Raw genomic sequence first — 13,342 nt, 5'->3', positions numbered from 1 at the left:
TATACTTTCTTATAATTTCCTGATACATAATCTTACTCCCTTCTGTCCTGTTCCATTTTCGCTGTGCTTTCTTCTTTTGTTTAACAACTTCCTTCACCTTTTCATTCCACCAAGATATCTCCCTTTCATTCGCTCTCACCAAAGTTCTGCTCAGCTTACAAATGTGTTTTTAAATTTGTTCCATTCTTCTGCTACACTTTCTATTTCTGATGTAGGGATGTGCTGTTTTAATTCCTCCTGAAACTTCTCCCAACTTCTTTTATCTTTTAATTACTGTACTTTAATTTATTGTTTGTACTCTCACAATTTTTTTTTGCAAGTTTTTTTACGTCACACCGACACGGTTAGGTCTTATGGTGACGATGGGACAGGAAAGGCCTAGGAGTTGGAAGGAAGCGGCCATGGCTTTAATTAAGGTACAGCCCCAGCGTTTGCCTGGTGTCAAAATGGGAAACCACGGAAAACCATCTTCAGGGCTGCCGACAGTGGGGCTCGAACCCACTATCTCCCAAATACTGGATACTGGTCGCACTTAAGCGACTGCAGCTATCGAGCTCAGTACTCTCATAATTTTACCTATTTTTCAACTTTGCTACCACTACTATGTGGTCTCCATCAAATCCTTCATCTGGTAGTGCTGTTACATCAACGGTTTACGATTTATTTTCTCAACCAAAAAAGTAATAAACAGTTTTTGTCCTTCTTTCGCTCCAGCCATATCTAATTATCTCTCGTCTATTCTTCATTCTTAACCAAGTGTTACCCACAATCATTCCATTTCCCTCTCAAAAATCAATCAGCTTATCTCCCTCGTTGTTTCTTACTCCATATCCAAATGGGCCATCACTTCTTCTTTACCATTTCTGTCATTTCCAACCTGCGCATTAAGGCCTCCCATGACTATCGCTTCCACATTGGTGATTACTTCCTCGAGTGTCTCCAAGAATTCCTCTATTTTCCTCACTATTTTCAGTTTGGGGTGCATAAACTTGGATGAAATCTTTCACTCCTCCTTCTGTTCGTAGTCATACTCTGATTATTTTATCACTGACATAGTTCACCCTAGTCCCATTTTTATCCAGGATTTTGTTAACAACCACCCCTACTCCATTCTTTACCTCATGTCCTCCACTCCAGTATAAGGTGTACCCTCTACTCATTCTCTTCACTCCCTTTCCCCTTCACTTGACCTCACTCACTTCCATCATTGTGACATTCTCTTTCTCCATATAGTCCGTCAACTCCTCTGATTTTCCCGTCAGGGTCACAACATTTATTATTCCCACCTTCATAATATTAACCGCTGGTTGCCCACTTATCACAGCTCCCCCAGCACAAGAAATCCACGTTGCTTTTAGCAGGGTACGCCCTAACTTTTTCCGAGGCTGGTAATTAACACCATTTTAGGCTATTGTTATGATAGGGTCACTATTCCCAAAGGTATTTTAGAACTACTGCCAGCAGTTATTCAGGCTACCCCTTACATGGGTAACAGACACCCTTGCAGCTGCCCATAACATGGGAAATCGACGCTGCTGATAAATAGTGCACTTAAACTATTTCCCGAATACCGGGCTGCCTCTTCCACAAACTCCACCATTCCAACGTCCATCTTCTCCGCTACTGAGGTCTTTGCTCTTAACCCTGATCTGGGGCCCTTACCAGATGTTACACACCGGGTCAGTGTGCACTGGGACTTACATAGGCAGAGGCACCACTCCCTGGGCAGGGCTGCCTCCGATGAGGGTCCCTACCTGCTACCTCGTTTACCCAAAACACTATTCATTTCCTTTCTCCCTCCCTTTCTAAGATTCTTAATTACTATCCTTAAAAGTTTCCCTGGCTTGGCCAAGCCTTTCCAGTTTAGTACCAAAATCATTTATCATGACCATAATGAATAGCAATAATTATTCAAGAATTAAAACGATAAATGGGTTCCAGTGTTCATCAGAGAATCACTGTAATTTAAATAATAATAGTGGTGGAGCAAATGAACATCCAAACCAAGGCCTCGTTCCTGAACTACAAATCTGGTATTCTGTTGGGTTTTACCTTACACCCGCTGAAAATGAGAAAATTGAGGAATTCTCGACAACAGACTAATTTACTAACTAGATAACTAACTCACTCATTCACTCGCTCACTCGAAAAATGTATAATGTCCAACAACGGACCAACTACATTGGTAATATAAATTTACTCATTCGGGACAAATATTTCAGGTTACCTATAGGAATCAATATCTATATCATGGAATCATCTTGTCAGAAAGGATCTTCCTGTGTTTATAACGGACCTAATCATCTTGATCTTGCAGAGGTGACAAACTTGATTTCTGATGGCTGCAGTATCATGATTGAAATGGTTTTCTATTGGCTGTATAATGATTCTCCCACGTAAGTTAAAGAAGTGGAAATTGTATTTTCCATTGTAGGCCACTCATTCATACCTCCAGACCAAGTCTTCACTCAAATTTTCATGCATTTTGGCACAGTGAACATGTTAGTTGTTGATTGTTCATTGTATGACTTGAAAAGTAATGCACAGTCTTCTTTTAAAGCACCAACATCATATAATTACAAAATTCATTTCTGCAAAAGATTCATGTTTAGGAAAGGAAAACCCTTCATACATATTTGTGGAGAGCAGAATTATAGGAGTGGCTAAACTGATAACTAAACTAAAGTGATACGTTGAAGTAGCCATCCAGGAAATGAAAGATAAATAATGTGAACAAACTGCTGATTCTTCATTGCGGTGAAGTCCGACTCGTTGGCTGAACGGTCAGCGTACTGACCTTCGGTTCAGAGGGTCCCGGGTTTGGTTCCCGGCCGGGTCGGGGATTCTAACCTTCGTTGGTTAATTCCATTGGCTCGAGGGCTGGGTGTTTGTACTGTCCCCAAACATCCCTGCAACTCACACACCACACATAACACTATCCTCCACCACAATAACACTCGGTTACCTACACATGGCAGATGCTGCCCACCCTTATCGGAGGGTCTGCCTTACAAGGGCTGCACCCAGCTAGAAATAGCCACATGAAATTTATTGCAGTGAAGAGTGGAAGAACAATAAAGAACTTCAATATTACAAAAGGCTGTAGATCCAGATGATGTGACAGGAAGTGACATGACAGACGAACTCATTTGTGAACCCCAGGAGGTGGATTACAAGTTGAGAATCTAATCCATATGACTTACTGCTCCTTGTGTTTAATTATGCTACTGCATACTATTTTCTATTCAGTTTGCTAGAAACTGTGTTCACATTAAATTTTGGGTATTTATTAAATTGGGAGTGCATAAAGCATGTGGCTAAAATAATCCTTGTTAAGGAAAGTCTAAAGTTTTATTCCAATCTCGATGTATGCTAGAAGCTTGTTCCAAAGTATGATTTTCCATTAATTTACTTCCAAAATTTGACTCTGCAATATTAAATGCTAAATGTCTCCTAAATGTGCTGAATCTTCCTCTGTCCTTATTTTTTATGTTTATGTTACAGTTTATAACAAAAGTTGCATAACATTTCCTGAATTTTACACTTACAATATTAATTTTAACAGTTTTTTTCTTTCTTTAATTTTTCTTAATAAATTTAAAATTCAGATGTCTACTTTTGAAACTAGTCACCTCACTTATTCACTATAGATCTCCCATTAATCACTGTAGGTCTCCCATGTATTTTTCTTGGTAATAGCTACAAGAAACTGATCTGCTATCATCAGATGTGTAAGTGTCTGAGAAATCTGCTCTGTTCCTTGAGTTAGGAAGTAGGACTCTTTTTATGTACTATTGTATTGTCTATACTCTATAGCGATATACCTTTTACTTTTACTTTTTTTTTTTTCCCCAGGGAAGATATATTCGTGTTCCTTCTGAGTACCCGTGCTGGTGGTCTAGGCATTAATCTCACGGCAGCAGATACTGTAAGTTGATTCAGTTATGTGATGAAATGACACTATTTAAATTACCGTATTTACCCGAATAATCTCCGCCGTCGAATAGTGCCCGCACCCTCATTTTAGAAAGGCTAATTTTGAAAAAAAAAAATGAAATGAACTAAAATTCCTTTCATTGAAGAGTAACTTAGGCATAAACAAATATTTCATATCACTCCGCGAGGTCCACGTGGTCTTCACGCAAATATCACTGCTATGAAATATATTTTCCGTGAAAATGAGCAAGTAGGCCTACTTACGTGACAGGTATTTCATTAATCTGAACTTGCAATAGGCTTGATTCGCTGTAGATAGGAAGATTCATCGTCTCTTTCATCACTAGAATCCTCTCCTAAATTACAAGTTCGTCACACTCCACGTCTAACGTCCGTAGGTGGCTGGAATATCTAATTGAAAGATAAAATCACAGCGACCAGTAATATGATCAAGATTATGCAATTAATAAACGTCCGACACATTTTAGGTTTTCTAAAGCTTTCGAACATAACCTGGTATCCCCAGCACATAGGTAGGCCTAAAATGAATTCTCCATTATAGTTAATATCTTGTATGGTACACGACTGGGTGACTTTTAATGAAAAATGAAGGAATACTGACTTATTTTTTGAGTGACGTACAATGTGTAGGCTATAATTGGTTTTTCTTATTTCCTTTGTTAATGCTTTCTGCCACCAAGTTCAATAACAATTCACTCTCTTGGAAAGTCATATTAGGCTTCTTTCTCCGTTTCTGCTCAATAGTAGATATAATTTATGCAAATTATTTGCAAACCTCGGATGGAATCAAAAACTTGTTTACAATTCAATAGTGGCGGCAGCACGTAGTCATTTGTTTTCTGTACGTCAGTATGAAAAAATGTGGTTCAAACTGAGATTGAAACAAAAACTTAGTTTTGGTAAACCGAGATAATAAATTCTGTGGTGAATACGGAAGTGAGCGTTATCCAAAATAATGACATATCCGAGTTTTGAAAATCTAAGATAACAGCAAAAGTTACCGACATTGGTGAACACGGGCCTAAAACACTTCTCACACGTGGTCTCTCTTTACTGGACAGTAACACGACCGATGGTGGATAATTCTTTTCGTGCAGTGTAAACACTTGAAATACACACCGGCAAAATCTGATGTTAGTTTTGCGATACAGTAAAACCTTGTTAATTCAAAGTCTTTGTAAGATAGAAATCGGACTTCCAATTATGTGATTTCGAATTAACCGCCATCTTGTAATTCAGAAATGCCAACCCTCGCCAGTTTTTGCGGATTCTGCTTTTCTGCGTATTGCCTGCTACGTGATATTGTGGCTTTCCTTAAAACGCTGAATACAAAAGAATTACGATTTCACTCTTATTTTCAACTGTGAAACACACTATAGACACACCGAAGTGAGTGAAAGTGCGGAAAGCTACCCCTGCACATTCCGGAAGACGCGTTCTATCGTTACGTAAAGAAATTTTGAATTTAAATTACTAGTAAAATATGGTACTATTTAAAAAAAAATGTAAAGTCTGTTTAGAATTAAAAATCTGAATTGTTTTCTGTTTAAATATGACATATGGGGACAGTTTTCTTCCATCTATAGTTGCACAAAGCATAACTGTACACTCGGCATCGAAAACTAGGTGAGCCAGGAGCGTGTTGGCAACCTTGACGCAAATAAAACCCGCACCCCAATTTCGTGCCTGAATTTTTTTTAAAAAATATGCGGGGATTATTCGCGTAAATACGGTATATGCTATTATTTTATAGCAATTTCAGTGCCTTCTGTACTAACCAGAGGTTGGTATATAAAGATAATAATTTTTCTTTCTCACAAATATTTTCTTTCTGAGAAATCCAACTACTTCTCTTCAACATTTAGTGCAATACTCACAAGTTGCAAGCTTTGTGAAATTGCATTGCAGACTTTGTAATTATTGCTAAATAGTGATTTTTTTGTGTACCATATTTGCTTTCCTTTAGAACCATACTGTCGGCAGCCCTGAAGATGGTTTTCCTTGGTTTCCCATTTTCACACTAGGCAAATACTGGGGCTATAACTTAATTAAGGCCACGGCCACTCCTTGTCACTCCTAGCCCTTTCCTGTCCCATCGTTGCCATAAGACCTATCTGTGTCTTGTGTCGATGGAACATAAAGCCAATTGTAAAAAAAATAAGAAACCTTTCCTTTAAAAAATTACCTTAAAATTTCAGGGTGTAAGATGTTTGCAGGGTTTTTTGTGAGAAAGGAGTGCTCAGTTTCAGTTTAGTTGTCTTTTGTTCTCACATCCATACAGAATTACATATATTATTCATAAAATGAGCCCCTTGAGATATTAACCCGTTGGGTGGGCGATGCAGTGAGATCCGCGGCTATAAGTCACTTCCTCGGTGGGGAACGCGGATATATCTGCCGATTCAAATTTTTTTTTTTTTCTTAGTTGCCTGCCTGCAGAGGTTTATTTTCTTTTCAGCAGCGTATTCCGGATGAGTCTGCTCTCCGAAGTGAATTTTTTCAACTATGTTCTCCCAATACCAATGTGTCATCCATGAGTTGCAACATAAAGAACGCAACTGAAGTTCGGGCAAGGACAACCCGAGGCCAAATAGCTCCGCGCTGAAGCTTTAGCTAATCATCCCTTGGATGTAATAATATTGCTGTTGAAGGGATTTCTAGTGATTATGACACTGAAAAGACCTCTCTGATGACATTTTAGAACTGTGACCTGATTTATTATCCCCTTCCTTCACGACTGGAGTGTGTGTTTATCACGAGTTACACGACGTTTTATTATCGTATGCATCCGTAATATTTTATGATTTCCGTCCAAACTGCTGAGACCAGGGTTCTATTCTATCCTTTGTCTTACATTTTTTCTGCTAAAATATCTATAACGAATTACCGGCCCCCACTGTTAGAGGAAGATGACTTACGGGTCATGATAAACGAAATGTTGGAATTTAGTGGGGAGAATTGTGATATTAGTGAAACAAGTTCTGCCGAAGGGGAATTCGTAAGTGACAGAAAATTACCTGGAGTAAGTACTGCAGGCTCGAATATACAGGGTTTGGTCGTAGCTGATACAAATGTTCAGCAGTCGCAAAAGAGAGAACACATGTTCGAATCCAGTTCAAGTAGCGATCATGACAGTGACAGTTGTGACGATAATACTGATTACAATCCAACCATTGCATGTTCTTCATCAACTTATGCTGAAAATGGACAAAGAAATTCCCGCTTTGATCCAAATTTCCATCGTGATGTAAAGAGAGAATTTTTAGGGGAAACAAAACTGAGCAAAATATTTTAATTACTTTTTCATGACGACATATTCCAGAACATAGCTGAACAGACAAAAGATGCCGAGGAGGAAATCGCACATAAAACCCAGTTTAGTAAGACAAATGGAAGGAATCGAGATCAAGACCGTTTTCGAACAAATAAGGACAAAATAAAGCTTCTTATGGCCATACTGTTGCCGCAGGGGATTGTACAGAAACCTAAATTAGGACACTATTTCTCGCAATCGCTTGTTCACTTGGCCTATTTTCTATGAGCTGATGACACAGAAGAGATTTTTTCTCGCCAGATTGAGTGGCCTGGCCGGCCTCCTGACCCCAACTTGGCAGGTTGGTATTTGAAGGTGCTCAAATATGTCGGCTTCTTGTAAGCAGATTTACTGGCATGCAAAAGAACTCCTGGGGGCTAAATTCCAGCACCTCAGTGTCTCCGAAAACCGTAAAAGTAGTTAGTGGGACTTGAAGCCAATAAAATAATAATAATAATAATAATAATAATAATAATAATAATAATATAATCAATAAATCCCTTAGACAGGCTAAAAATCAAATAAGGACCTCCAGGCATGCAGACATGCTACCCATACACCATGGGGCAATGACAATTCAATACATAAGTACAATTTGAACTTTCATAGCAGACTAGCAAAAAGTACACTTGACATGAACCAGTCAGCTGTTATAGCCCATGACAATCACTGCAGTCTTGCTAGTGTTGAGCTATCAAGTGAAATTTTTGCAAGCACTTTTATTAAAATATACATCAACAATTCTGTATGAAAATTAACTCCTTTGGTGGCTTTACAGAGCTCTTCTGCTAGTTTTTCAGAGGAAATTATATATTTGTAGGAAACTAGGAATTAATGGCAGTTATTGTGGAAAAATGAAGGTAGCACATTCATATTACCTTCAATGGTTATTAGAAACTTACTTTACAATGTATTTACACTTTTTTTTTACCTTTCTTTTGGTGTTTTATTGGTATTTTTGTCATTACGGTCTTGTAAATAATACATATTTATCTCCAGCTTTTGAATTATTCCCACGAACAAAATTAATGCAATTTAAACTGCCAAATTTCACAAGAATTGGTTTCTTTCCAAAATTGTGCCCTTGTACGTGAAGTTTTATTTACAAGTTTCTGAACACACTTTTTTAGCATAAGAATTGGTTTTGATCACTATCAGACTTACATAATCATTTATTAGGAATAATTTGAAACAGTCCATCACACTGACCTCTTGTAATAATTCAACCCTTACACTAGGATTTCTAGTAAATGGAACTATATTAGACCGTGTCGTATTTCCAGGCTAACATTTTACAAACAAAGTTATGTTCTACATCTCCTACCATCACCAATGCTTCTAACGTAATATTTTCAATTTCACTAGAAATAGTAACAAGATCATACTAACAATTATTTGAATAATTACTAGCAGAAATATGCATTATTCGCATAACAGTCAGTCAGCATATCAATAAATTTCACCCTACCATCTGCAGTTTCACTAGTAGCTCCACAGATGTGATTTCAATGCTTGAGCAACATTTTGTCAATGAGCATTACACAGTCTGACCAATGATGTTACCTCAAGAGTCCTGTTTTCTGATGAATCATGATTTCACAACAATGGGGCTGTGAATAGGCACAATATTCACTATCAGAGTGCAGAAGCTCCCCATTTGTTATGACAGGATGCATTCCAAGTGCAGTGGGGTGTAAACATCTGGTGTGGAATCTAGGGCAACTACCTAATCGGACAATAGTCCTTCGACGGCAGTCTGACTTGAACAGGCTACCTTCATTTTGGAATGAACTGCCTGAGTTGCTGGAGAATGTACCACTGCTTAACAGATTACAAATGTGGTTTCAGCTGGACAGAACCCCACCTCACGGATCAGTAGTAGTCCAGAACCATCTTTATGTTTCATATCCTAATAACTGGATAGGAATGGGAGGACTCATTCCCCAGCTTGCTAGATCACTCGATCGTACACCACCTGACTTCTTGTGGGATCACTGTGCACAGGAGCATGAAAATTTTGTCACGTTCAGCATCTGATTTTTTGAGGAATACTAAGCTGAGGAATACCAAGCTGTTACATTTCACATGTTACAATGAGCAAGAATGACTTTACATTGTCATGCTGAAATCTGCATAAACCAAGGTGGTCAACATTTCGAGCACTAGTTGTGCTGAATATGTAGTTTACCTTGCTTCTTAATTGCTTGCAGACTTGCAGATCATCGTGTTGTAGTCCATCCTCAGTACATGTCCGACTCGTTGGCTGAGTGGTTAGTGTTTGAGGCCTTGGGTTCAGAGGGTACCGGGTTCGATTCCCAGACGGGTGGGGAGTTTTAAGACTTCATTGTTGATGCGCTTGTGAACGGTTGGCTGTTGAGAGAGCTCTTGCATTATTGTAGTGATAAAGTAGTTAATATCTATTGAAATAGCTTAATTTTTTGTGTTTGTGATTCATTTAGTGCTATTTATATAGTGGTTATTTAGTGCTTGTTAGTAGAAATTGGGAGTGGTGATATTTATTTCAATTTTATAACAAGTAATTAAGTTGGTCTTCAGTAAATTACGTTTTCTAGGTTAAGTAGGCTAGCTAGGTGTAGCTTGTTTCACATTTAGGTTTAGGAAATACTTAGGTAATAATATTAACTTAAAAAGTATTTGTAGATATCTCTAGGTTCGTTGGTATAATACTTACAAAGGCAGATTATGATAAGGAATAGTACCGTAGCTTCCGCAGAAACTTTCCCGGTATTTCGTATAGATATCCGTTCAAACTATCGCGAAGGTAATAATTTAGTAGGGAAATTAATAGTAATCCACCAGCGGTAAAATTCATATAACCACATTTCAGTTTAGAATTGTAGTTCATATAGAGTATATTTAGATAGTACAGTATCTTACCTGCTATATTCTTGTGTATCTTTGTATGTGTATCTATTAGAGTTTGAGTACAGAAGTTCGTGCAAATTTCAAACTTGCAATTTCAATTTCTGTTTGTGCTTAGTAGTGACATACAGTACCAGTATTGTAATTAGGACACGTCTGAACGTAGTTTAAAATTATTGTAGTGTACTGTACAGTAGTATACGAGTAATATCTTATTAGACATTAGCGTGCTTCTTTTATTATTGTAAAATTTTGTAAAATTATTGTAAAATTACTGTAAAATTTGGTATAGTAGAGGTATCTGTAGAAACTCTCTTACTAAAATTCTGCTTTTGTAATTAGGAGAGGCTTAACTGCAGTACAGAATTGTGTAATTTTTGGGTATGCCTTTTGGTATTCAGTAATTAACAGTAGTTTTTATCTGTTAGGGTGTTGTAGGATAAAAATAGAATACGTCTAAGTAGTATTATAGTGTAGTAGTATATTAATTACCTTATTGTCGTGTGATCTTTGAGTACTATCCTAGACAATATATATTTTTTTTTTTTTTGCACAAAGCAAGTTATTTTACTTTTACTTTTCTTTTCATTTTGTCCGTGAAGAATGGCTACAGAGTGCAAGTGTAGGAAATGTGGGTGTGGCGAGGCATTAAGGGGTATGAGGGAGGAGTTGGAGAGTTTGAGGGAGATAATTAGGATTCTCACAGAAGACAGGAATGAAGGAAGGAGGGATGGGAAGGAAAGGGGGGAACTGTAGAAGACAGGTGGTCTAATGTTCTAAGGGTACGGAGATTGCGGGCTAAGAGCTCTATTCAGGATCAGAATTCAGGACAGGTGTCTGTGAGAAATCAGTACGACCCACTCCAGATAGAGCAACAGAAGGAAGATGAGGAACAGGGAAGTGTTGCTGAGATGTGTGGAAGTAGGAGGAAGGGAAAAGGTAGGAAAGGGAAATGTAGAGTAGAGGATAGGAAAAGACAGGTGGAACAGGGTCATGGAGGGAGAAAAGGGAGGAGGAAGTAGCTTCTGCAGCTATCAGGAAAGGTTGGGCTGACCAGGGGGGGAGGGGATCAAGGGAGGTGGGTAGGGTTGAGGCTCTGGTCATGGGGGATTCCATCGTTAGACACATGGAAAAAGTGTGTGGAAGAAAGGGAACCAGGGTAGAGTGTTATCCAGGAATTAGTTTGAGGCAGATGCTGTGAAAAGTAGAATAGAAGGAGGAGGGGAAGCAGAAGGTGGTAGTGTTTCACGTTGGTACCAACAACGTAAGGCAAGCTAATATAAGTACCAACATAGTTGGGGATGTGTGGGATCCGGTAAATGCAGCACGGGTGAAGTTTAAGAAAGCGGAGATTATCAGTGGAATACTGTGTAGGAGGGATACTGACTGGAGGGTGATTGGGGATTTAAATGAGACCCTGGAGTGGGTATGTGGGAAACTGCGAGTGGAATTTCTAGATCCTAATGGGTGGGTAGGAGATAGGGATCTGCGCTCAGATGGCCTTCACTTAAACCGCAGTGGTACATATAAGTTACGAAATTTGTTTAGAAGGGTAATAGGGAGACGGGGTTGTCTAGGGAGCGGTGATGAGGAAACAGAGATCTGGAAGTCAAGTAGGGATGACATAAAAATGTTAGTGTTGAACTGTAGAAGTATTGTAAAGAAAGGAGTAGAATTAAGTAATTTAATAGATATATATTTACCAGATATTGTAATAGAAGTTGAATCATGGCTGAGAAATGATATAATGGATGCAGAAATTTTCTCACGGAACTGGAGTGTGTATCGTAGAGATAGGATAGGAATGGTGGGAGGGGGAGTATTCATTCTGGCAAAAGAAGAATTTGTAAGCTACAAAAATGTTAAAGATGAGAAACATGAAATTCCAGGTGTAAAGCTCATTTCTAAAGATAATAGGCAACTTGATGTCTTTGGAGTGTACAGACCCGGAAAGGGTAGCGCTGACACGGATTCAGAATTATTTGATAAGATAATCAGCTATTTGGGAAATGACATGGAAAGGAATGTGATTGTAGCGGGAGATCTTAATTTACCAAATGTCAATTGGGAAGGAAATGCAAATGACAGAAAGCATGACCAACAAATGGCAAATAAGCTAATATGGGAAGGATAGCTGATTCAGAAAATGATGGAACCAACTGGAGGGAAAAATATCCTGGATGTGGTGCTGATAAAACCAGATGAGCTCTGTAGAGAAACCGAAGTAATAGATGGTATTAGTGATCACGAAGCGGTTTTTGTCGTAGTTGAAAATAAATGTGATAGAAAGGAAGGTTTTAAAAGTAGGACTATTAAGGTCTATTCACACATATCCGTGACGTGTCAGTGCCGTGACGTATCAGTTCCATGATATATGTGACATCTCTGTGATGGCTATCCACATATATCAGTATTGTTTCAGTTTCAGTTCAGTGATTGCCGAGATGTCAAAGTTTACGGATGTGGAATTGGCGGCTATTGCTATAATTCTAGGTGAAGAGGAACAGCGTCACTTAAAAAAAGGAAGTGGGTACATGAGGCATGGCAGAATAGAGAACGTGATGGCAAATTCGCTACCCTGTATAAGGAACTAATTGATGATCAGACTAAATATTTTGAATATTTCAGAATGTCTGAAAATTGTTTCAACATATTGCTGAGTAAACTGGAAGTTAACTTAAAACGACAAGACACCCACTAGAGAAAGGCGATAACACCGAGAGAACGGTTAACAGTTTGTCTGAGGTAAGTGAATAATACAGTACAAAAACAATGAAACAAATATTTACTTAACCACACACATTGAACTTACATCGCTCATTTTATATTTACTAGCGTGTACAAATTTCACAGCAGATCACGTCCGTGAAACAGCAAAAATATCGTTTGTGACAATACTCAATATCACGGAACGGATACTGCACTGGTACTGACGCAGAAAATACGGCACTGCGCCGGACAAGTGTGGACATGACAGTCAGATTCAAAGTAACGACATGAATCATCACTGACACTGATGCAATTTCACGGAACTGACACATCACGGATATGTGTGAATAGACCTTTAGGCAGTACCATATGGCTGATAAAGCAGGCATGAGACAGTTTAAAAAAAGTTATGATCGGTGGAAAACGGAAATAAGAATGTAAACAGACTCTGGGATGGGTTTAAAGAAATTGTTGAGGAAT

General features: G+C 38.5%; 1 protein-coding gene across 1 annotated transcript in view; it reads left to right on the top strand.

Annotated features, from left to right (window-relative positions):
- LOC136863826 (chromatin-remodeling ATPase INO80) overlaps positions 1 to 13,342 on the top strand; it is a 396,793-nt gene that overhangs the window by 284,784 nt on the left and 98,667 nt on the right. The window contains exon 29 of the mRNA XM_068226103.1: positions 3,856 to 3,928. Within this exon, the coding sequence (XP_068082204.1) occupies positions 3,856 to 3,928 (73 nt within the window). The remainder of the gene's footprint in view (positions 1 to 3,855; positions 3,929 to 13,342) is intronic.

This window comes from Anabrus simplex, chromosome 2, assembly GCF_040414725.1.
Source record: "Anabrus simplex isolate iqAnaSimp1 chromosome 2, ASM4041472v1, whole genome shotgun sequence".
Classification (NCBI taxonomy): Eukaryota; Metazoa; Arthropoda; class Insecta; order Orthoptera; family Tettigoniidae; genus Anabrus; species Anabrus simplex.
The sequence above is the reverse complement of the archived record's forward strand: the minus strand, read 5'-3'. Positions and strand labels throughout refer to the sequence as shown.